This window comes from Dipodomys spectabilis, unplaced genomic scaffold, assembly GCF_019054845.1.
Source record: "Dipodomys spectabilis isolate Male_0828 unplaced genomic scaffold, ASM1905484v1 ptg000125l, whole genome shotgun sequence".
NCBI classification, from domain to species: domain Eukaryota; kingdom Metazoa; phylum Chordata; class Mammalia; order Rodentia; family Heteromyidae; genus Dipodomys; species Dipodomys spectabilis.
This window is the reverse complement of record NW_024870802.1, coordinates 21,325,338-21,351,565: the sequence shown is the minus strand read 5'-3', so window position 1 is coordinate 21,351,565 and position 26,228 is coordinate 21,325,338. Positions and strand designations below refer to the sequence as shown.

Below are 26,228 nucleotides of genomic sequence, written 5' to 3'. Positions count from 1 at the left end.
AAAGTGAATTCAAGAATATTAAGAACATTTTAAGAGACAGCTTCGAAAAGTTTCCTGGTCACCTACCTTTATGACCTTGGAAATGATTTTTCACTACTGACAGCTTCTAGGCTGTATTATCTGCATTAGGCCAAAAAATGTGAATGTAAGGATGCTGGACACCATGCCAGATAAAGTAACTTGGAAATCTGAATTTTTTTAATTGCTAAATTTGGCAACTACATTGGACCAGAACAGTTACTTTCTTTTTTTCTTCTTAAGTATTCCTTTCAACGTTATGAGGTTGTTGTTGCTGTTGTTTTTCAAACAACCCTTACATGGAGATGTCATTAAGAAGCAGATTGTGGGGGAAGGGGTGGCTGCTCTGGTGGGAGGGAAAAAAAGTGAAGATTGTAGGACCTTATTCTACTCCACCCCTAAAAGTTGTGGCACTGGTTTATGTGTGCTTTAAAAAAAAGTCTGGGGGAAGGGGGGAGAGGGCTTTCAGTATTAATATCTGTCACAGGGCCTTAACTATTCTTAACTATTTATACTTAAGTTTGTTTTTACCAGCAGTAGGTTTAGAACGCCAGGGCCTTCATGCCCATGCTCTGGTTCAACTTTCCTGCACACAGTTTGTGCTCTACTATTTGAGCAACACCTGTAGTCCAGCTTTTGCTAGTTCATTGGAGATGAAGTCTTGTAGACTTCCTTACTTGGGCTGGGCTTTGAATCTTCAATCTTCTAGGTTTCAGCTTCCTGACTAGCTAGTAATACAGATGCTAGCCATTGGTGCTTAACATCTGTATTTCATTCTTAAAGGAAACCTCCATACCTCTATTGACAGTATTATACTTGCATTCCCACTGACATCTTCCTTCCTTCCTTCCTTCCTTCCTTCCTTCCTTCCTTCCTTCCTTCCTTCCTTCCTTCCTTCCTTCCTTCCTTCCGTCCTTCCTTCCTTCCTTCCTTCTTTCCTTCCTTCCTTTCTTCCTTCCTTCCAACTACTCAACTACCAGTCCATTACTGAATAAGAAAGCTTCCACAGTTTTTCTTTTTGAATACATGCAAAATGGCACCTTTTCTATTTGTTAAACTTTAAAATTAGGAGAACTGTTCAGACACACTAAGATAGACTCCACATAGGAAATTTAAGTTTGTGTAAGCTCAACTTACCTCATGTTCCAAAAATAAAGCTTTCAGCTGTCCTTTGGACCAAAAATCCATGGCATATGCAAGTAGCTTCATGGAAACCATATTGATTCTGAGAAAGTTCCCAACGAATACAACTCTGTCAATCTTCTGGGAAAAAACAAAGGTAAAGAACAACAATTGAATCACAGCATAAAATTAGTATCTAGGGAAGACTCAGTGTTCTGTATGTTACCATGTAGAGCCTTGTAAGCAAATTTTAAGTAGAACTATTACAGTATCTGCCAAACAAAGCTGAGCAAACTGATGGTGCATTTCACAGGAATAGGAGGGTGAGATTTTGGTTGGACAAAGCAGTAACTGACATTGGGTTAGTTTATGATGCTTTGTAACATTGCATTTGAATCTGATATGAAATTCAGCTGCACACACACATACACACACAGAGTAACTAGAGTTCAAGTTTGACTGATTTCTTTTGCAATTCCCTCAATAACTGCCCCCCCATCTGAAATATAAAATACTGTTCTACCAACTCATAAATGAAACAACTATTGCATGGGTTTGTTCATAGAATGAGTTTGAGATATAAAAAAGAAATAATACTCCATCTCTGCCCTCAGAAAATATGGTACAATAACCTGTTTGATCACCATATGGGCTAAATCATGGTAACAAAAATATATTTGTGCATTTGCCACCATGGACAGATTTGCATTCTGAACATACATTTACAGACATTCTGCTCCTATCCTGACCATGTAGCCATGCTTCAAGTCTCATAAGTTTCTAGCTCTAGTGCCCTAACAACACTTCCCATTCCTGGGGATATTTCTTAACTTAAGATGGAGCTCGGCTTGTCTACTGCAGGGGCTTCTCACAGAGCACAGAGCTGACTGCCGTGGTCACGTATCAAAGGCAAGGAGTCTTTGAAGTTGCTTAATCTTTCAGGAGACATCACAATCTGGAATATCACCTTTTAACTATCTCTTTTTATAAAATAAGTTTTTTATTGTGAAAATACTGTACAGAGGGGTTACAGTTACTCGAGCAAGGTAATGAGTACATTTCTTATCAAGCATTGTTGCCTCCTCCTTTGTTTTTCCCCTATCATCCCTTCCCTTCTACCTCCTCAACTACACTCCCCCCCTTTCCTCCCCACCTAAATTGTAAAGTTTGTTTTTTCCCTTCCCCTCCCCAAGCTATCTCAAGTTTTAACAGTGCATGTTCATGAGGCCATTAGCTATTGAAAATTTTCCACTGATGAAGGAGTTGGGGACTAGTTATAATAAATTTCCATTAAACAAAAAAGAACTACAGCTAAAAGCTGCCCCGAATAAGAGGTTCAAGGAATATCCAAGGTAAGAAACTCAGATTAAAGAGAAATTTCATTAAATTTAGGGTCTCTAAAGTAGAACCTGCTAAAAACACAGTCTTGAATTACCCTGGTAGAAAGCCAGAGGAACTGATGTTCAAAGATGATGAGCATTCCATGTTTCAAATAAATTCCAGGTGGGCAAAAATGCAAAATGACCCCTTCTCAAAAGAAAATCAGACTAGAGGAAAATATCAATTAAAAAATATTGAGTCAAAAACACAGTCCTCTGCATCTATTAAAATTCATTTATTTATTCAAAAGTCAAACATTTATTCAAGGGAAAAACATCACCACAAAATTCCAAGTGGGAAACAATAATTGCCTATCAGTACATATCAAATAAAATGAATTTGTTACCTAAGTAATAAATAATTGCTTAATGTCAGATAAAAAGATCAGTAATCCAATAGAAAATAGATTTTTTAAAAAAGGTAAATAGATTGTTCACATAGGCAAAAGGGAAATACTAGTGTGATTAAGTCTAAGAAAACACCTAACCTCTCTTATATTAAGGTGCAAGTTCTTACCTATAAGATTGGAAAATAATGCTACAATAAACATAGCTGTGCTGGTAGCTTTAGTATGGTCTTGTTTGTGATCATTCGGGTTAATGCCCAAAAGTGGGATTGCTGGGTCATAGGGGAGCTCTATGTGGAGTCTTTTTTTTTTTGGGGGGGGGGGTCTGGTCGTGGAGCCTGAACTCTGGGCCTGGGCGCTGTCCCTCAGCTCTTCAGCTCAAGGCTAGCCCTCTACCACTTGAGTCACAGGGCCACTTCCGGCTTTTTTCTTTTTGCTTATGTGGTGCTGAGGAATCGAACCCAGGGCCTCAGGCATACAAGGCAAGTCCTCTACCACTGAGCCACCTTCCCTGCCCCTCAATGTGGAGTCTTTTGAGGAACCTCCATACTACTTTCCAAAGTGGTTGAACAAGTTTACACTCCCACCAACAATGCAGTAGGGTTCCCTTCTGTCCACATCCCTCCAGCATCTGCTGTTGTTAGAGTTCTTGATTATAGACATTCTAACTGGGGTGAGGTGGTATCAGTGTTGTTTTGATTTGCATTTATTTTATGGCTAGAGAGGTTGAACATTTCTTCATATGTCTATTGGCCATCCTTCTTTCCTCTTCAGAGAAGTTTCTCTGTAAATCTTTAGCCCACTTATTTATTGGGCAGTTGTTTCTTTGAGGATTTGCAGCATTATTTACCATAGCTAAGATATGGAATCAACCCAGATGCCCCTCAGTAGATGAATGTATCAAGAAAATGTGGTATATATATACACAATGGAATTCTATGCCTCCATCAGAAAGAATGACAGTGCCCCATTTGTTAGGAAATGGAAAGACTTGGAAAAATTATATTAAGTGAAGTAAGCCAGCCCAAAGAAACATGGGTCCCATGGTTTCTCTTATTTGCAATAACTAGTATATGTCTGAGACAAGCAGAAAAGGTCAGGTAAGTTGATGTTAGGCGAAATGAACCCCAAGATAAGGACTCAAATGTTTTACCTTTCTTGCTATTGTTTCTAATATATTTATAAGGTTATTTTTTTTTTGTTGCTTTGTATGTCCCTCCCCCACGATATAACCCCTGTATTTGATGTTGGTATAATTTGTGGAAGGGAAGGGAAAAAACAAATTGTTTAAATAGGGATAAAGGTGGACCCACTGCAACAATGAGATGTACAAGACACTATGTCGAAAAATGAACTTTACAACTCTGGTGGGGAGGGGGAGGTAGCTGAGGAGGTGGGAGGGAAGGGATGGTAAAGGGAAACAAAGGAGGAGACAACAATGCTTGGTAAGAAATGTATTCAATACCTTGCTCATGTAATTGTAACCCCTCTAGATGGTATTTTCACAATAAAATAATATTAATAGTTTTTTTTTAAAAAAGATTGGAAAAGATCAGCTGGGTGCCGGTGGTGGCTCACACCTGTAATCCTAGCTATTCAGGAGGCTGAGATTTGAGGACTGCAGTTTAAAGCCAGCCCCGGCAAGAAAAGTCGTGAAACTCTTATTCCAGTTAACCACCAGAAAACCAGAAGTGGTGTTGTGGCTCAAGTGGTAGAGTTCTAGTCTTGAGCTGAAGAGCTGAGGGACAGTGCCCAGGCCCAGAGTTCAAGCCCCATGACTAACAAAAAAAAAAAAAAATCAAAAAGCTTGACAAACTTCTTGGGAAAAACTTTTAATTTTATATTTTGCTTGATGGGAAAATAAATTAGAACCACCTTTATGTAACAAATTTTATAATATCTGCAAAAAGTACAACTAAAATATCCTCTGACTCAGCAATTTCCTTCTGGGAATTTATCCTATCATCATACTAGTATTTGCATAGAAATACATGTGTAGATATTTATATACTCTATATAAATAGACTGCAGCCTTTTAATACAGTAAACACTTGAAAAAAGGAAATACTATTAGAAAAGCAATCAAATCAAGCACAGCACATTTATGTTAGGATGCTAGAGGACTATTAAAAATGATGTTACTCAGCCAGGTGCCAGTGGCTCATACCTTCAAGCTTAGCCACTCAGGAGGTTGAGATTTGAGGACTGTGGTTCAAAGCCAGCTGGGCAGAAGTCTCTGTGTGACTCTTTTCTCCAATTAACCACACACACACACACACACACACACACACACACACACACACACACACACACACAAATGTGACTTAGATTGCCAAGGATGGTCTCTATATATTATGTAAAAATGTAAGGCAATATATTTGGTGTTGCATATTGAAACATATGTAGACTGATAAAGAGAAGGAGGAGGAGAAGGAGGAAGAAGACAAATAAAGCATTTGCATATGTGAGAACAAGTCATGGTAACTGTTTAGTCTGAGATGATAGTTATTTGAAGGTTCTCTAAATACTATTCTTCTTCCTTTATGGGTACTTACAAATTTTCATAATAAAAGCCTGATAAAGTACAATATAGAACAGCATGTAAAAGGTGAATTGTATGGTTTGTGGATTATATCTTGGTAAAATTGAGTTTGCTACCTTTAAGAAGATAAATTTATTCTACATTGCATACATCATATGATACTACTACTAGTAATAATAATACTTAAAAAACAAAACAAGGGCAGCCTTATCTAGTAAGGTTCATGAAGAGCAGGGTGAAACTGGTGGCTCATATCCTTGTCTTTCCTGTCCTTTCCCAGGTCTTTTAAATTCTATTTAGAATTTTATCTATTCAAAACCATAGATAGTATGATTTAAAGTTTTGAGGAAGCATTTCCCAGCATTCTGATTATGCTAACAAAATGTTTAGACTCAGTATGTGGTACCCCAGAGTATGAAATGGGTAAGATCTAAGATTTCAACAACAGAAAAGGTAGAGCCTTGGTTACTGCTCTCTCAGGGAAATATGAGGCTGCCAGTTGCTGGGAGCTTGCACAGATGCCTGACCCGGACCCTGAGATAATGAGTCCTTTCATTCAATAAACACCATAGGAACATGTAAAGTAGTTGCTCAAACCAGCATATAATATGGCTACATTTTGAAACAGTGAAAAATGTCAGATATCCTCTCCTAAAGGGATTATGGTATCTGTAAAAAGATTTGCTGGCTCATTAGAGCAGAATGCAAGGCAGAAGGCAGCTCTGGGGAAAGTAGGGAAAAGGTTATCTATTGCTCTGTGGGGCAAGGGTATTGCCATGTAACTGACCTTTGAGAGCTTGCAACTATATGGCCAACTATGCACATACTAGTTCTAGGGCTTGTTTGGCTACTTGGAAAAGAAACATTCTTTAAAGGTTAATGGTAAAAAATAAACCCTTGGTGAAAATGAATCTCATGATCAACGTGGACTTTGAACAGTCACCTCTCTAGAATACACTTCTGTCTGAATATCAGCCTCCCATTTAAATTCCATCTGCACCAGAGACTTCCAGAAAAGTCAAAGTTACTCCATTCTGCATCTTAAAAGGTAGCGACTTTTTATAATGCCAAAGCTCAAAGGCAGAGCCAATTATATTATATTTTATCTATAATATAATAACATTATATATAATGTAATATATAATATATATAATGACTCATAACCTCAATATTCCACTATTTAGCTTAGAGGAGCCTGAAAGGGGTTTAAATGATCTCTAATGTTGTTTCTTGATCTGAATTGTGTTTTTGCACGAAACTCCACTAATTGTACACTAATATTTCATCTCTCTTTTATAGGTATGTCATGTTTCTGTTAAAGATATATAGTTCAAAACTCCATTACTGATCTACTACGGTTCTTTAATACTTTTCCTATTATTTATCCTATGCTCCTCATAAAGGTCAGAGTGAGAGAGAGTTAACTGTTTTACTTTATAAGTCATAGTTCAGAAAAGAGTTCTCTTTCTCCCATATTGTAATGTTTCAAAACTTCTTAATAAAGCTTTGTTACCAGCTCCACCCCTTCTTATGCCTGGAACTTTGGCTGGCCTTGGCTGTAGCGAGCTCTCTGTGCTTTGATAGCCCTGTACAATGCTGCTTGAACTCCATGCCACAAGGCAACACTGTAAAGAAGCTGAAAGCAAAGAGAAGATCTAATATTGCAAGTGGAAACATTTTTATGTGCAGTGATTTGCAAGGATGAATAGAGCTTCTCACATTTTGGTGGGCACAGGCAGAACTGATGGTTAAGAGAGGTTATGGCATGGGTTGGAATTTTGTTTACATTTGTTTTCATCCTGTGTCTACTTAAAAAATAAAAAGCATACTCCTCCTTCATCCCAAAACACCTCCCGTTCTATGAGGTGTGACTATGTAATAAAGGATAGGCGTCTCAAGGATATGTACTTTTGAAAGAGTCGCAGGTTCCACAGTACCAGGGGTGATGCATGAATAACACACAGCTTTCCTGGGTTAAGGCCTTACCTCATTCAGTGCACACATCCGAGCAATGGAGCCAATGTTGTTGGTGATGGTGACCAGTGTGGCTCGGGCGAGGTCTTCCTTGCTGATGGAATCTCGCTTTTCTTTACTCATCATGTTGCCAAAACTATGTTGGAAATATTAGTGAGAGTGTTCAGAAGCATCCTCAGCAGGATCCACACTTCCACCAAGGTACTGTGGAATAAACTTTTCAAACTCAAATGGCCTGATTTTGCTACCATGGTTTGTAAGCAGATAGGATTACTGTATGGATGGCTACCTGCCCCTTTCTTAACAGGGACAAAGTAGTATGGCTATTCATGGGGAAAGTTTCTCAATGTCTCTAGATCTGGACAAGAATGGAACAAAGGAAACTGTTGTAGATTGCCAGAACCTTCTTTCAAAGTTGCCTTATTTTAAGCACAAGCATGGAGAGCCAAATGTCTCAGTGCTTCAATTAAGGACAAGAGATCAAGTGTGAGATCTACAAAGATAGATATTTGTACCAGGCTGCAGGCTGGTGGGTTGCTATTTTAAAAATTAAGGATAATAACAATGAAATGAAGGCCAGGATGGAGAGGCTGCCTCATGTTCAATCACTACAGTTCCTCGCTACTTTGTCTCTACCTTGATGCTACAGCAGATCCTTGAAGGCCAAATCGTTCATAGTCTCCTCCGTAAATGTCCTTCACCAGCTTATCAACATTGGTGCTGTCGCCTTTAGCTGCCATTTCCAGAGCTTCTTCAAAGGTCTCACAACCAGTCAGCAAGCAACATAGGCCTAGGAATGTTCCACCTCCAAGACTAAAGGAACAACAAGGTTCATTTTTTTAAATTTTATCTTAAGATACTCCCATCCAAGTCCCCAACTACATTAAAATCATTGATATGAATTAAGAAAAACAAAAACAGAGCAAAGGGGCACTTCTATTGAAGTGCTAGAGTGCAAAACAGCTTTAGAGTTAGATTGTAGAAGAGGGCAGAGATCAAAATTGATCCTGAAGGGAAACTTGCCCTTAAATTTGAGAACAAAACAAGAAACATTCTCACTGATTTCCGTTGTGAGACCTTCAGCTAGCCGCTAACCTGTCTTCCTACCTATGACAAGGGGCCAGATCATGATCTCTTTCCTTTGGATGGTCTAAAGCAGCAAATTACCATTATAACACCACAGGCAGCTGAAAGCAAATATTAAGTAAAAGAAATTGTACTTAGTTCACAAGTATGGAGCCAAACCATCCAATGACAAACCTGACTCTTCTGCAAAGAGCCAGCCTGAAGGCTTCCTTTTCACTGACTTTTCTTCTCCAGCAGAGCAAATCTTATACAAGATTTTTGTTTTCTTTTTTGTTTGGGGAGAACTATTGATTTATTGGATAGTGATTTTTTTTCTAGCAGTCTTTTGAGAAAATTGATGTTTTACTTACCACCAAATAGAAAAAGGTCACAAAATGGTTCTAATGCTTCAACTATGTTTTAGAAGCTTTCAGTTGTTTTTAGGAGACAAATCTTCTAAGCTAGGTTTTGGGGCCCTAATTCAGAACTAATTATAGTAGCTGAGAATAACCGCAATTGTGTATTCATATGAAAGTTGCCTAGTGAAAAGAAAAGCCAACCTCCTACCAGGGAAATCATAGCAGAAAATGGAGTTCTAATCCCTAAATTGTTGGACTAAGTTTCATTCTTTGTTTTCCATTAAAAAATAAATGTAATAGAACTAGCTGTTCATGTCAATTGATTGGAGGCCCTAATAAGCCACTAGCTCTGGGAACAGAACTTGTGTTGGGGCATTGGCTTTTAATTCTAAAGACAGAAAATCAAGTTGGGATATGGTTCTTTTGACATAAGAATATTTGGATATAATATTTTGATATAAAATATTTAAATATTTAGGGTATATTATTATCTATTATCAATGACTAGTAACAAGAAGGTTCCAGATTATAGACAGATAGTTCTGTTAATTGCATCTACAGCAAAACTTCGTGTAATATTCTTAAACTGTGATTCTTACAGAAATACAGTCTTGATGGAAATGATGGAGTCTTTTTCATGGAAAATTATGTAGGTAGGCACCATTAGTAGCACCTACCTAAATTGTAGAAACAGGGCCATGAGGAAACAGAGTTCCACATTCAGTGCTAAATTGGCAACTCAGACCAAAGGAATTCTGAATTCCTTCTAAGAACATTTATCTTAATTTACATTTACATGGCAAGTCATGCCAACATTGTTGGCTTCAGTCTACCCTACAAAGTTTGTGTGTGTGTGTGTGTGTATGTGAGTGTTTTGTGATGCTAGGGATTAAATTAAGGATCTTGCTCATGTTAGGCAAGTACTCTGCCCACCACTTAGCTATATTCCTATTCCTGCTAGTGTGTCTGAATAGGGACACCTTTTGCGTTGGCCAGTCCTTTGATTTGTGCCTATATATTTTAGGAAAGAAATCTTTGCTTATATTTCTAGCTTCATAATATCTTTCATCCCTAATAATCTTTCTTTGAACATTAAGGACCATCTTAACCAATGCATTCAATAATCTACCCCAACTGTAGGCAACTTAAGAAATTGGCTGACTTAGAAAGAAGGTAATTCATCAACTGATGTGTTGGTATAAGTGAGAAAGGGCAAGTACAACTGGAAAAATGACAGGTGATTCCAGATAAAGAGTCAAATGAGGAAAGCAAGCATGAGTTTGCACAGCTGGCACACTGCAGAGAAGAGGGAAGGATGCATGGTAACAGAGGAGCCAACAGTTTCCTAGTACTTTATTAACATCCTCAATCTGCCAACCATTACTTGATCACGTGATTTTCTTGCTCACCATCAGATATACATGTTTGTTTTGGCAGACACACAGTAAAACTCTTACTACACCAGACACAAAAATTGTGTTGCTAGACAAAGCCATTGATGAGCATCATCAGCTATCATTGTGATTTTAAAGAGAAGTAAAATAAATCTTCAGCAAACTCATCTTATTTTTTCCTTTCAGTGCTGAGGATGGAACCCAGGATTATGCGCATTCCAGACAAAAGTTCTACCTCTGAACTACATCCCCAGCCCCAGTTACTCATTTTAGTAATTAAGCTGTTGACAACTGCGGATCATTGATTAATGACCAACAACTTGGTCATTAATGAACACAGATGGGGATTACCTTTAAATAGGTTCAATAAAAGTGATGAGATATATTGTTACTTTTGCCAATGGTTCTAGGTTCATTATATTTAAACAAATCCGATTCTAACAATGTCAGCTGTAAAATATATTTAAAAACACATTTAAAACAAAATTGAAAGAGTACTGTGGTAAAATGGCTTCTAAAAATATTCTAATATGGGAAAATAGTATGTAACACAATAGGAAAAGCTATCAGTTCACAAGAGGAGTAGAAAGTCTTGCTCTTATCAGTGATCCTCAAAGTGTGTTCCACTTGATGATGTTAACTGCAAAGTTTACAGTTTATGTTGGAGGTTTTATAACTTGGATGGATCAAAGAGGCCTTTGAGCCCAGTGTAGCAACACAACCTAGAATCCCTGTTTTGGGAAGGTTGAGGAAGGATGATTGCATGGATGAGGCCTGTTTGTACTACCTAGTGAAACCTTGCTCCGGAAGGGAGGGAAGAAGAGAGGGATGAAGGAAGCAAGCAAGGAAGGGAGGGAGGGAGGGAGGGAAAGAGAAAAGGAGGAAGGGAAAGATTGTTGACAAAACCACTCTGGTTGGGGTATCAAAAGCTCCACAGGTTTGATGACTCAATGACCCTTCAGTAGCTTTAGCAGTCTCCAAAAGGGGTTCCCATTAACACGTTTCCCAAATCACTGGTTGATGTGAGAACCTATAAATATCCACATAGAATTTGCTGAGGATTGAAGAACACTGGTCATTAACTGGCTTTTTATCAATAATTAGATTTTTATAGGGATTATTTCACACGAAAGAGAAGCCAAAGCCACAACTGATTCTTGGCAGCTATTCAAAATGACCCAGCTCCCTAGCTTTCCACCTGTTATATAACTGATGAAACAGTGAAGTTTTCATCAATGGAACTAATTGTGGAAATGTTTAGCTTATTGTTACCTTGAGACTAGCTTTACCAACTCAATTACTCCTGGAAGAATGTCTATTGTATTATTTGTTTTTTATTTTTTAAAAAATTACTATACCATGATTAGGAGATTACTCTCTAAGTAAAAGCAGTTCCGGTCAAGTGCCCTGTCTCAGAATTCCTGAAAACGATGGGCTGAGTTTTGATTCATGGATAAACAAACAAGCTTCTGTACTGACACACATAACCTCCTACAGTCCGTAACAGGCTTTAGTCACTGCGCACCTGGTTTCTCTGCAACATCACTATTGATATTTGGGGCTTGCTAATTTCTTTGATTTTGGAGGAGCTGCTCTAGGCACTGTCAGATTTCAGCAGTATCCTCAACTTCATTGTAGTAGATGCCATCAACATCCTACCTCCATGGATGGCAATCAAGAAATGTCTCTAGACATTGCCAAACATAAATTTATGTAGATCCATCACCAATTGTGACAACACACTGAAAAACAGAAGTTCTACTTATAATGGGTGAGAAGTACTGTGATATTTCAGTGCCCTGAAAGCTTCTAAAAACAATATGTACCAACAACCTGCATGACAGAAATGAGGATACCGAGACCTAGAAAAGTAACATGAAGTCTTCAATTTGTCAATAACAATGGTTTCACCAGGCACCTGGTGATTCACACCTAAAATTTATCCTAGCTACTCAGAAGTCTAGGATCTGAGAACTGCAGTTCAAAGCCAGCCCAAGTTAAAAAAAAAAAAAAAAAAAAAAAACACAATCAGAAAAAAAAAAAAGAAAAAAAGCTGATTAATTGTGGAGACACAATTCAGGTGGCAATGTACTAGCCATGAGTAAAAATGCTGAGCAAGACACAATGCCCTAGTGCCCTGAGTTCAAGCCCCAGTACTAGTATACACAAACATACACACACACGTACAAAACAATATTTTCAATACCATATCCCAAAGTACATTCTAATGCCATTCATTCCTTAACTTGTTCCTCTAAAAATAGTGTTTTTGGTCCAAAATGTTAGAGGAATACTTCATAACAAATGTTTAATTTTATTTACACTAGAGCTTCTCAAAAATATCTGACAAGGGGGGCACTGGTGGCTCATTCCTATAGTCCCAGCTACTTAGGAGATGAAGATCTAAGACAGTCCTCCTAGGCAGAAAAGTCCAAGAGACTCTTCTCTCCAATTAACCAGCAAAAAGTCAGAAATGGAGGTGTGGCTCACATGGTTGAGTGCCAGCCAGCCTTGAGCAAGAGCTTGAGGCCAGAGTTCAAGCTCCAGTACTGGCCCAACAACAACAACAACAACAAAGAACATATTCAACACAAAGATTTACTATGCATTAATCATCAAGGAAGCAGCCTGATTGTACGAACAAAGCGGTTCCTCTAATGAAAACCATGTTTACCTGGTCCCTGTAACTCTTTTATAGTTGTCCTTGGAGTACACTGCTAGAATGCTGACACCTGAGCCCATGTTAACCAGCAACATAGGGTATGGGTTATCAAGGCAGTATGGCTTTTTTTGACACAATTCAGGATTTGTGGGATTTTCAAAGTAGTAACATTCTGGCTTGCCATTGAAGCCCACAGAATCGACGTAAAGCAGACCCTGTATCAGGCAGTCCAGTTCATCCAGTTTATGGAGCTGTAGGTCAGCAATCTGAAAGAAAACAAAACCTTGTGAGATGCCATGGACTACCTTGGAGGAAGCCCCAAATTGGGCCATTCAATTTAAAAGAAGGAAGCATCCTACCCAGTTGTGGCATAATGCTGATAATCAACCAATCTACTGCTAAATAGCTATATACAAAGGAGAAGATGGAGCTTTCCTGGTTGCTGGAAAAGGGCCTTTCAGTGTCTTTGATGGCTCTGAACCTGCGAATGTAACCTTAGAAAAGCATCTTTGTAGATGTTAAAGATCTTGAAGAAACCATCTTAGATCATCTGGGTGGGCCTTAAACCCAACAGCTAGAGTCATTTTAAGGCACATACAGAAAGACATGAAAGACCCAAAGAAGACTGTGTGAAGATGAAGATGATCACCTAGGATCATTGTCTAATAATTAGGGTTTGCTAGACATGTCAACGTATATTTCCCAGACTCAAAACCACCATTTTGAGTCTTTGTTTCCACTTTTTGCATAGGGAATAGAAAATGTTTCCCTGAGCCACCTGCTAGTGGCTTAGGTCTGTAACCCTAGCCTCTTAGAAAGCTGAGATCTGAGGATCAAGATTCAAAGCCAGCCCAGGCAGGAGAGTCTATAAGAGTCTTGTCTCTACTAACCACCAGAAAACTGAGAGTGGATCTGTGGCTCAACGTGGTAGAGTGTTAGCCTTGAACAAAAGAATTCAGGGACAGTGCCCAGGCCCTGAGTTCAAGTCCCGTGACTAACAAAAGAAAGAGAGGGAAAAAAAAAGAAAATGTTTCTCCCTTTTCTCCCCCTCAGTCTCTGTCTCTGTCTCCATGTTTGTCTCGTGTGTGTGTGTGTGTGTGTAATGTGTGTGTGTGTGTGTGTGTGTGTGTCTAACTCTGTCTCTCTGTTTCTCTCTCTCTCTCCTGGTTCTGAATAATCTAGCTGAAGGTTGCCAATTCGCTTAACAGTCTTCTTTGCTCTCTATTAACCCTTTGCTTTGCCACTTAAAAAAACAACAAAAAAAACCCCAGAACTAATGAAAAAAAAGTCTTATCAATAGGTATCATTAATGTTTTTCTGTGGTAAAGATGCATAGAAAATAATGTTCACTGAGTGAACAACAAACAAAGAACTACCAGCCAGCTACTCTCTGTTTTTGTTTTTGCTTGTGTTTTGTTTCTGTGCTGGTTCTGGGGCCTGAAGTCAGGGCCTAACTGTTATCCTTTACCTTTTTTGCTCAAGGCTGGTGCACTACCATTTGTGTCATAGTTCTACTTCCTTCTTTTTGGTGGTTAGTTGCAGATAAGAGTTTCACAGACTTTCTTGTTTAGGCTACTTTGAAGTATGGCCCTCAGATATCTGCCTCATTAACCACCAGGCATGAACCACCAGAGCCTGTCTTTCTGTTGTCTTATCTTCATTGTTATAAAGGGTACTGTTTCTAGAGACTGGAAACAACCTAAACAATTATTAGACTTAGATATTTTACTAAAGAAAATCATCTTCATTATAAAAATTACCAAGTATTACGTGAAAAAGATTTGACTTTGCATCACTAATCTGAATTTTCTATTTAATAAAGCTGACTGAAATCTCTATATGAAAAACAGAATTACTTAGAATAATGTAAGGTTGGTGGTGGAAATATTTTTGATACATGGAAATAAACACTCGAAATGAGGCTTGTTGAATAAGTAAATATGACCCATAAATGATTCTTAATGACTTTTTTCTCCTAGTCCTAGGGCTTGAACTCAGAGCCTTGTACTCTATCAATTGAGCCACAGCTCCACTTCTAGTTTTTTGCTGATTAACTGGCAATAAGAATCTCATGGATTTGTCTGCTTTGAACATGTATCCTCAGATTTTAACCTCCTGAGTAGCTAAGATTATAGCCATAAGCCAGGGCAACTAATGTTAATTCTTAGTAAGTAAAACTTTTGAATGAGATGCATATAGTTACACATGTTTTAAGATAGGAATGTGATAGGTCCAGAACTGTCCTGATGTTTGAAAGACTCTACTGTGACATAGGGTAAGTATCTTCCTGTGCTCCCAGATTCCACAGTCTTCCATTGCACTTACAGCACTGATGACAATCTGTCTATTTTCTGGTTCATCATGGGCCCCTAGGGGCCATGCTAAATTCCTTTCTCTACTCAACACTTAGTAAAACATCTATTAAGTGAACATGGAAAGTTATACACCAACCCAATCTGAAAAGTGGCAATTTCGTCAGCATTTTTAGGAACCACAAGTAAAACTTGCTTAAAAATTAATCAGAGTTTCACCAACAATATTGACAGAGTCAACATAAACATGGACAGAGACATAGTATGTCCAGATGGACACCCTGAAACTATACTGAGGAAAAAAAGAAAACACCTATGAAAGTAAATAAACTAAGCACCTTTGCTCTGAAAGAAGACATCATTATTTCACCTTTCCCCTCAAAATGATTTCCAAGTGCAACGAGCAAACAAACACTTCTTCTACACATTTTATTGAAGGACAGGTATTTTTGGATCCCCAAGGCCAAGCAGGCCTAGAAAGCTAACAAACATTATTATCTTAGTCATCTTATTTATCTTTTTTTGTCACTGTTGTTCAGATATGTAGGAAAAAGAGGTACAGCCAAATTGCTACTTGGATTTTCAAGCAGGCCCTGTGAAACTGAGAACAAGTTGGGAATTAAATCCCAAATGTTGTAGTTTCTTAGTAACGATGAATTGGGATTTGTAGAAAGCTTGCACCAGGTAAAGATTACAGCTAAGAAGAAACATTTTCTTTGGTCTGAGTTTTTTTTTTTTTTTATAATTGGGTCAAAAACTCATGCCTACAGATGACAGTAAGAAAACATAAAAGAGGCCCAGAACTAGGACACAAATAATAGAATGACGAGGACTGTGCCAACAGGACAACTACACACACAACAGTTCATCTCCAGCACATCATGTGGTCATGAGGGCTTGGAGTTGCCCGATGATCTTACTTTTTTGAAATTCAGATATAACGTAAACTTTTAATATGTTGGCAACTAATTAAATAGTTTTGGTTTATACATTGCAGGCCAAAGTCACTCAAACAAGAATGTGCATATCAGGGTTCTTAAACTTTTTATGTATCAGAATCACCTTTGTTAAAAAAAAATACAGACAGACAGACAGACAGACACACACACAAACACACACACACACACACACACACAGCTGTGCTTCATGACCCTAGTGTTTTTAATTGTGTTTCCAGTAATACCCTAGATGATGCTAAGGATGCTGGCATCTGAATCACACTTCACATAATCTCCCCAATAGCTCCTACCCTAGGTTAATTCAAAAAATCAAATGAGATGCTTGTATGAAGATGCTTTGGAAAGGATAATACAAGTGATTTATAATTACTATACACATGAGAAGTAAAACAACTTAGGTGCTCTTAGGAGAAGTTGATAAGCATTTTGAAATACTTCTAATTTGAACACTCATTTTTAGAGAACATTCAGGGATTGCTTACATATTAAAATTAGAAAAAAATATGGATCTTAAATACAGGCAGGCTAATTTCCAAAAGGGTTTCCTTCTATGCTATAGCTTAGTCTATCAAAAATACCTAACTAAATAAACAAAAATCATCCCAAAAGATAGAACCATCTCAAAAGAGTGCACATCTACCCCCTGGAAGAGACTATAGTCCTACCCCTAGCCAGTCATATCACTCACTTGCAAGAGAGAAATGAAGTACCAAAGCTGTGCACAGAAATGAGTAAAATACAAATCAGTATAATATATGATACTTCCCAAAGTGTTGCTTTTTTGTTTTTGTTTTTTGTCAGTCGTGGGGCTTGAAGTTTGAGCTTGGGTGCTGTCCGTGAGCTCTTCAGCTCAAGACAAGCACTCTACTGCTTGAGCCACAGCACCATTTCCTGTTTTCTAGTAGTTTATTGGAGATAAGAGTCTCACAGACTTTCCTGCCCAGGCTGGCTTTCAACCGCAATCCTCAGATCTCAGCCTCCTGATGACAGGCGTGAGCCACCAGCGCCAGGCCCAAAGTGTTTTTATGGGCCCTAGTTCAGTAAATCAACTTGATAGTGGCAGAAAAGGTTATTATAATCTGGGCATTTGTGGGCTCATACATGTTATTCTAACTGTTCAAGAGGCTGTGATTTGAGAAGTTAAAAGCAGTAGGGGCAGAAAAGTCTGTGAGATACTTATTTTCAACTAAAAAGTTGTAGTTGAGGTTTGGCTTAAATGATAGAGCATCAGCCTTGAGCAGAAAACAAAAAGCCAGGGAAGCCAAGTCCTTGAATTGAGCTCAAGGCTAGCTAGACCCTGTTTAAAAATATTTTTTAAAAATAAAGAAATTTGGTTTGGACTATGATATTAATATAAAACAACAAAGAAAGGACCAGAGGAAATAAAAGAAAAAGTAAGAACAATATCACAATGTAGCATGAGTTCAATGGAAAACATTGAAGAAAGGGGGTATATTTAATGCCTGCCTCATAGTTTAGAGCTTTTCCTTGTACAGTCTAAATTAGATCAAGACTAGTTACCATTATCTAAAAATTTAAGTATACTTACTATATATAACAAAGATAGAGTTATCATACCTAACAACTGCTATTTGGAGTCTGCTGAAGATAGGTTACTTACACAGATTTTGTTTGTTTTTGTGCCAGTACTGGGGCTTCAACTCAGGGCCTTGTACTCTCACTTGGCTTTCTAACTCAAAGCTGGAGCTTTACCACTTGTACCATACCTCCACTTCCAGCATTTTGCTAGTTAATTGGAAGTAAGAGTCACAGACTTTTGTGTCCAAGCTGGCTATAAATCAGGATCCTCAGGTCTCAGCCTCCTGACTTGCTAGGATTACAGGCATGAGCCACCAGCACTTTACTCAGATGTATTTTTACAACTCCTACCTGAAAAACTCCTATATGTATTTTTTAAACTCCTATCTTAAAAAACACAAATTTGCATATATGTAGTGCTTTATTTTTGTCAGATTGTTTAACATATATATTAATATTGGATTTTGCACAACTGTGTGTCCTGGTACTCTCTTCCATCTGTCTACAATATTGGCCCAAATATAAATAGTCACTCCGATACTCTGTCAGGTGTCTCCACCAATATCACCTCATCATAAGCCTCCAACATTCTATCTTCCTCTCCCTGCCATTTCCTCCTTCAGAGCTCTTACTACCATTTATTCTTTGTTTGACCACTGACTATCTTCCTCTAATAGAATATAGGCAGAAGGTGAGGGGAGCAGGTAGATGTAAGAGCTTTGTTTTGCTGCTAACAGTACTTACCACATAGAAAAGCCTGGTAAATTATTCATTCAATGAGTGAATGAAATTGCTCATTGCATAAGTAAAGTCAAAGAGCTTATGGAAAGTGGATGGTAAAACCTAGTCATCCCCATAGAATATGGATATGGGTACATCACTCAGTGCATGGTCAAACAGGCTATGGGAAGAGACTTAGTTCTGTCTTTATTTTGGCCAAGATTGATTATGGATACGAAGGCCTCCGATGGACTCTTATAGATAGACAATCAGCTTGGTTAGCTATTTAGCAAATTCCAGACCTGTTCCCTGTTCCAGTCTACTCAAGAGGTGATAAGAGCCTGCCCAAAGCTTGATATGACCTTTCTTAGTTCAGAACCTTGAGAAACATACTTATTCATGGCCAGCACAGATTGAGTAACCTTTTACCAGGACATACCTTACCCAAGAGGAGAGACGGAGGCAGTGATAGAGAGGTTGCGTAAGTCTACCAGTTATCTTGGCTTACTTGAGCCTTGTTAGTAGAGATGGACAGTTGGTATGTCCTTGAAGTACCTAGGAGCTCACAGTACAGCCATTCAGATGTGGGCCAGCATTCATTCAGAGCCAGAATAGAACCCAGTTCTTAGCTAATAGGCACTACTAGATTAGAGCCTCTTAATCAAAATTTAAGCTTTGGTTTCCTCATCCATAGATGGTGAAGGTGCTACACTTCCTTGTTTTCAGAGGTCACCTTCAGTTCTGATGTCCTAAAAAATCCTCTTTCCTTTATTCTATATTACTGAAACCTTTTACAGGTGGTGAAACTGAGGCCAATAAGAAGGACTTGTCCTGCCCAGGGTCACCTAAATGATAAAATATAGGAACAGGACTATTCTGATCCAATGCTATTCTCATTAGGGAATCAAATTTAGTTTTCCTATCTATATACCTTTTTGTCTTCAAAACTTGTCCTGCCCAGGGTCACCTAAATGATAAAATATAGGAACAGGACTATTCTGATCCAATGCTATTCTCATTAGGGAATCAAATTTAGTTTTCCTATCTATCTACCTTTTTGTCTTCAAAACTGGTCACTGAGTACCTGTGGTGGTACCCTACTGGTTATTCAAATACATGATGGTACCAATCACTACTGCAGGGTAAGGAAAGATGACATGGAAAAAAAAAGAGCCAAAGCCTGAGGATCATCATTCTCAGAATGCTACTCTAGGACTCTGTTGTCAGACCTAGACTGATTACCTACTATAGTCTATATAGCAAATGATGTTAACGGAGATGGTACAATAAAATTTGCATGTATAGATGATTAGGTTCCATGGATAATGTGTTGGTTTGTTGATTCAACAGTGACAGACTTTATAAACAGACTGGATTGATTCGTTCCATGACTAAACACAGCAGTTTGTGCTAAAGGTTTTGAGAATATGTATCTTATAACTTACTTCACTGGATTTTCAACTCTAAAAAGATTAATCCTAAAATCTTCCAGGCTTTCTTTCACCGTTCAATCCCTTTTGATTGTCCAACTCTCCCATGATTTTCCAAGATACAAGCTGCACTGATTATTTAACTATATTTTCAATTTGTTCCATGGGAAAAAGCTAAGCAATAAAAAGATTGTTATCTTAACTGGAGAAGATGAGGAAACTGGGACACACAGATGCTAAGTGATTGCTAAATAACAGCATTTGGATGTTCCTCATCCACATCATACAAAGGGTTTCTATGTACCACATCAAGAAAAAGCACTATCCCAACTATGCAGAACCATACTTCCAATGAAAGAACTCATTTCTATATACTATCGAAAGTTTGTTTTTTTCCTTTTCGGTGGGTAGTAGGTTTTGAACTCAGAACCTGGGCACTGTCCTTGAGCTCTTTTTGCTCAAGGTTAGCATTCTCTCACTTTGATGAACAGATCCACTTATAGTTTTCTGGTGGTTAATTGGAGATAAGAGTCTCATGGACTTTCCTGCCCAGGCTAGCTTTGAATCATGATCCTCAGACTCAGCCTACTGAGTAGCCAGGATTACACACTACCAGCACCTGCCTAAAAGCTTCATTTTGGTTGGTGAATAAAACTTCTGAACTATATTCATAAATCCAAAACACTTAGGAGAGCAAACTGGTAGACAGAAGTCATAATTCTTAGAAGGATTTACAGAATGCCTTCTGTTCATTCTCAGTCTATATATCTTTAAGACTGATTCCATAATTACAGGGCAAGTGTCTGTGGAAAATGTTAACCAAAATATGAAACTCAGATAAATATTATATCATCTTGCCATATTGCACAGCAATAATTGTAACAGAAATGGTGAAAACAATAAATTAATGTACACTGAGCTCTTATTAAAAGTTAGGCACATACTATCTCATGCAGTCTTCCTGTACCCACTCTTTAGTCTACAGCTATTTTTGTTTTCTTCTAGGTGAAGAAACCAAGGCACTAGGTAAAGTAAACTTGCCTAGGTCCAAGGTTAGTTGTCAAGTTCTTAGACATGTAATATCATAGCTGTGGCCATGTGAGAGGCTTGATTTGTTTTGACAAGGACCAGCCCCACTTACCATTCTGAAGTCCTCTTCAAACTTGAAAGCCCCACCTCCCGTGGCACACAGTGTGGTGTGGAGACTGGAGAAGTTCTTCTCGCTGCCCATCTGAATGAACCTGTGCATGGCACAAGTTGGGAAGCGGATGAAGTGCAGGTTTCCTTTGCGCCCACACATGGTCAGGTTTTTCAGTTCTAGGTGGACATCCCGAATCCCAGTTTTCCCATAAGCTGTATTAGATGTCAAATACTTCCGAATGCTCTTCAGGTTCTCCACCTCTTCTTGTTCCTCTTCAGCTGTAATATCCTTTGGTTCAAAGTAGACCAGCTTAACCAGGGTCCCACCAATATCCATACCAAACCATGGGAATGCTAGACACAGAGAAAAAGAAAGAGTACTACTGAATTCTGTACATGCAAACAAATATTCACTTCTTGAGTATTCAAAAAGAAAATACACTGAACATTCAATTTGAAAACTGATTCTGTGTTTTAGAAAGAGCACAGAGAAAAATGCATAGTTTTAGAGGTGCTCCTAACTCTGCCCACCCTTCACCCAATGTGAAAAGCTTAGAAGTGAGAAAAGAAATAGGATTCTACAGTTTTCTAAGTCATTCTTCTGTGCTTCTTTTTTTAAAAAAATTAATGTCGAGATGATGTACAGAGGGGTTACAGTTACATATGTAAGGTAGTGAGCACATTTCTTGCTGAACTTGTTACCCCTTTCCTCATTTTTCTCCCACTTTCCCTCCCTTCTAACCCCTCCCCTCAGTTGTACAGATCATTTCCAACATATTATCTTGTGAGTATCACTGTTGCACTGGTTCCCACTTTTTCCTTTGTCTCACCATGTTGTTGTTCCCCTTCTCCTCCCTTCCATAATTCAGATGGGCATATATACAATACCCAGGTACCAAAATCAGATACAGTGACAATAGGGGATAAATCATAGGGGAAAAAATACAAAAGAAACAGAAATCACAAAGTACATTAAAAACAACAACAAACAAAGAAAAACCTCTTGTGTCCCCGTCCTGGAATTCATTTTACTTAGCAACATCTTGCCAGAACCAAGGAAACAGGTTCCATAGTTTCCTTCATTTGTAATAATTAGTATATGTCTAGGATAATCCTAGAAGATGAGAAGGATATCTCAATAGCTATGTACACATAACCATACAAGATAATGCTAAGCGAAATGAACTCTTCTGTGCTTCTTAGGGCTAGAGTATCCTGCCAACCTAAAAAATACATGTACAAAGAAGGGATCCAGTGGCTCATGCCTATAATCCTATCCTAACTACTCAAGAGGCTTGGATCTCTCTCTCTCTCTCTCTCTCTCTCTCTCTCTTTCTCTCTCTCTCCTACTCACAGTGAAATATTTTTTAGGCACTGTCATATTTTACATGTGTAGTTTTATCATCTTACTGAGATCAAGGTCTACCCAAAATTAAGCTACCTACCATCACCCTGCTACTGGTGGAATGAAAAAGAGCAGGAAGACACCCCAGTAAAGTCATCAGGTGGGACTGGTTCCTGCCATTGATAGACCTAGGATACCCAGATGTTATGATAAAGTCAGCTGTAGCATTTGGTAAGAGCCTTTGCCATCTTTGCTAGAAGTGATGTTAATTCTAGATAATGTTTGAATTCACACCTGTTCCATCTTTCTAAATAGATGTCCTTTAAAAAGTATTTCTTGAGTATTCATCAAAATTTTCAGCAGGAGTACAGGTTCAAAACTAAGGAGAATGAGAAAGAACATCATGGTGGGAGCTCAGAGGAGAGGAAACTGCATTTTCTTTCACTGTCACTGCAACAGAACCTGGCTCATTGTGACTGATTCCTGGGGTGGTCAGCAGCTTTAACTACAAAACCTGTGGTCCTGTTCTGAGATAAAGCAGCAAGGAGAAAGGAAACAGATGTTGGAGACTGGAATAGTATTTGGATGCACATTTTTGGGGGGGAGGTCCGGTCATGGGGCCTGAACTCTGGGCCTGGGCACTGTCCCTCAGCTCTTCAGCTCAAGGCTAGCGCTCTACACTTGAGCCACAGTGCCACTTCCGGCTTTTTTTCTTTTTGCTTATGTGGTGCCCAGGGCCTCAGGCATGCAAGGCAACTGCTCTACCACTGAGCCACCTTCCCAGCCTCCTGGAATAGTATTTGGAAAATTATCACCTATAGTAACACAGAAGGCAAACACTAAAAAGTTTGCTGATCTAGTGAAAAGACTGAAAGTCAAAAAGCAGTAATATGTATTGGCTATTATAGGCTGCATTTTGGAAGGCGAAGAGCTTAGAAAACAATTGAATAGTTTACAACCAAAAACAACAGGGAGAATGAAATTCATAAAGTCAGATTGCAGGTTAGAAAAAAGTGCTGCTTCTCCTTCCCAAGAGACAGAACAGAACAGAACAGAACAATGAAGAGAAAGCTTTTGAGTAAAACAGTCAACTAGCACTTTGCATTTAGCTTTTACACTCTCATTCTCAAGTGAAGAGAATGGCTACCTGCCTACTATTAACACTCTAAAACACTTGAGATGTTTCTAAGTATAGATAAAGTTAACTTTAGGGCTTCTCAGTTCAGTCAAGACAGAACACAAAGCCCTGAGTTCAAGGCTCAGTCACACACACACACACACACACACACACACACACACACACAGCAGCAGCAGCAGCAACTGAGAAGGCTGCTCAGACTCAAAGGAGCCCATGTTCCTTAGATCTGTCAGAGGCCAGAGTTAGAGCAATTTAGTTTAGACTTCATTTTCTACAATTTGGTGTGAGTAGTTATGGGGGATGCTGGGGATCAAGCCTGTCCTGGGACATGCAAAGCAAATCTTCACTCATAGTTTGGCTTTATTTTCATTCTAGAATTGCACAGCACTCCATTCCATGAAACAGATTAAGTGTTCCAATGATCCAAGAAAAGGATATTGGATTTATAGAAAGAGCAGACTGAAGTAAGTAGAAACAAAAGACCAAACCATGGATTTGGTCATCTTAAAGTTAGTTCTTTATGAGGTAGTGACTGGAGACAGAACAATGAAGAAATTATTATCCTGCTTTTAGGAAGTTTGCCAGTCATTTTGCTAATCTGGATTTCTCAGGAAGTCAGATAAACTGTAATTTCAGATTGGTGACATGGAATTTCTGACTTCACTTAGATTGCTAGCTTGGTCTGAAGGGCCTCATTCAGGTGCTCAGCCAAAACAACGTCCACTTAAAAATTTTAACCTAACAGATATGATCAAGGAGTCTGCTGGAAAAAGGGCATCCTCCAAAGGATAGACACAAAGGATGAAGGGAATAAACTGTGGAGTTCCCTCCCCTGCCAGGAAAAACCAAGGCCCCGAAGAAACATATTGGGAGGTGGGAGTGTTCTGCATTTGCTTCTGAATTGAGGTCCAGTGGCTGCTAAGAATCTTCTATTCAACCCCTTTTCAAATGACAGTATATAGTTGTTTTACTATATTAATGTGCTCTGTCTGTGTGTCCGTGCGTGCGTGTGTGTGTGTGTGTGTGTGTGTGTGTGTGTGTGTTTGTGTGTGTGTATAAATCAAATAGATTATCTTTTCTATGCAGAGGACACTATATCAAGAAGAACCATATCCAGAGTTGAACGAGAAATGACTTTGTGTTATCCTCTTGTTTAGAGTCTAAATTAGGCATCACTCAGATGGCATGATAGGTGGCACCCTGGGATGGCCTCCTCTGGGGAAAGCAGGAATGTATTGTGCCTACAAGACAGAGTGTGTGTCAAATATCTGCTAATCAGAGGAACAAACTGTCAGTCATTAGCTCTGCTGGCCAGACATTTACGTCTCTTTCTTCCAGGCCTATGGGGTTAGATCTGAGTTTTTAATAATTTATCTGGGCAATGTTCCTAACTTGCCTGGTGAGTTGTGAAAAGAGCACTTCACCTGGTATCAAACCCTCCAGAAGAGTCTGTTACCATATCAGCACAATGTAAGATAAGGGTCTGAGAATGAAGATAAGCCAAAATGGAGATTCCAGTCACTAGCAGTGAACTTGTATTCTGACACACAAACTTTTGTTGTTTTAAGCGTTCTTGCAGGATTAACTTGCTATATTAGCTGGCATTGCATGACCATAATGAAACACCTGAGTTAATTAAAAGGTTTGCTTTAGCTCATGGTTCTACATGTCTCTGTCTAATATCAAATGGCTTCACTGCTGCTGTGGCCTGTCCTGGGAAGGGGTGGGTGGTGGTGTTTATCTAGCTCTTGAGCTTTCCTATATTTCTTTTCCCTACTTCCTGTCCTCCATGAGGTGAAGACTCTCCTGTTCTTTCTGCCATGATGTTCTGTCACTATTGGCTCAGGATCAACAGGGCCAAAGGCTGAAATCTCTGAAACTATGAGCAAAAATAAATCACTGCCTCTTTACATTGTCCTCAGGTGAGTAAGTAAAACAACATAATTGGTGCTTCCCACCACAGAGTTTCAAGAAGTATTTCTGGTGAGACAAACTTCCCAAAATGTTCTAGTTATTTGTGACACACATTCCAGTGTATAATGGGCCACATATTGGACAGTGGTTGCCTAAGACTATATATCACTTAGTGCCAACATCAACAGGTTAGTTTTTTGAGTATTCCCTAGCATCTGTGTACAGTAATGAAACTGCCCTGTGATGCAAATACCTGTATCATTAAGAAATGCGCGACTCTATTTTTTCTTGAATGTAAATTAGGCACCTGTGTAATCAATTACTTTGTGGAACATAGGTTTGACTCAATAAACTATGACTGCCATGGTCAGAACACCAGTTAGGGCTGGTTTCAATCACTGCGAATTGAGAGCAGCAAATTGAAATTTCCCTTTCTAGTACATGAAGAAGACTGGTTGAGCCAGACACTAGTGGCTCATACCTGTAATTTTAGCTGTTCAGGAGGCTGAGATCTGAGGATCATGGTTCAAAGCCAGGCCAGGCAGGAAAGTCCATGAGACTCATCTCCAATTAACCACCAGAAAATTGGAAATGGAACTGTACTCAAAGTGGTAGAGCCCTAGCCTTGAGTGAAAGAGCTCAGGGACAGTGCCTAGGCCCTGAGTTCAAGCCTCAGGACAGACAAAAGAAAGAAAAAGAAGAAGAATGGTTGATCAAACTATCAGGGGTAAAGGATATTTTGAGGATTGAGTAATCAACAATAAAACCATTTATGAAGCATTTTAAATATAGTTTTATATTAAGTTAATATTAATTTTGTTTGACTTGCCTAGAGACTTCTACAAGGTAAAAAAAAAAGATACCCTTTA

At 38.7% G+C, this 26,228-nt stretch overlaps 1 protein-coding gene across 4 annotated transcripts in view; it reads right to left on the bottom strand.

Annotated features, from left to right (window-relative positions):
• Pank1 (pantothenate kinase 1) overlaps positions 1-26,228 on the bottom strand; it is an 89,259-nt gene that overhangs the window by 2,329 nt on the left and 60,702 nt on the right. For all 4 annotated transcript variants that reach the window (XM_042689208.1, XM_042689202.1, XM_042689205.1 and 1 more), the window contains exons 2-6: positions 20,964-21,316; positions 12,875-13,128; positions 8,019-8,195; positions 7,395-7,518; positions 1,156-1,281 (exon numbers count right to left, since the gene is read on the bottom strand). In XM_042689208.1, the coding sequence (XP_042545142.1) occupies positions 1,156-1,281; positions 7,395-7,518; positions 8,019-8,195; positions 12,875-13,128; positions 20,964-21,299 (1,017 nt within the window). In that variant the 5' untranslated portion in view covers positions 21,300-21,316. The remainder of the gene's footprint in view (positions 1-1,155; positions 1,282-7,394; positions 7,519-8,018; positions 8,196-12,874; positions 13,129-20,963; positions 21,317-26,228) is intronic.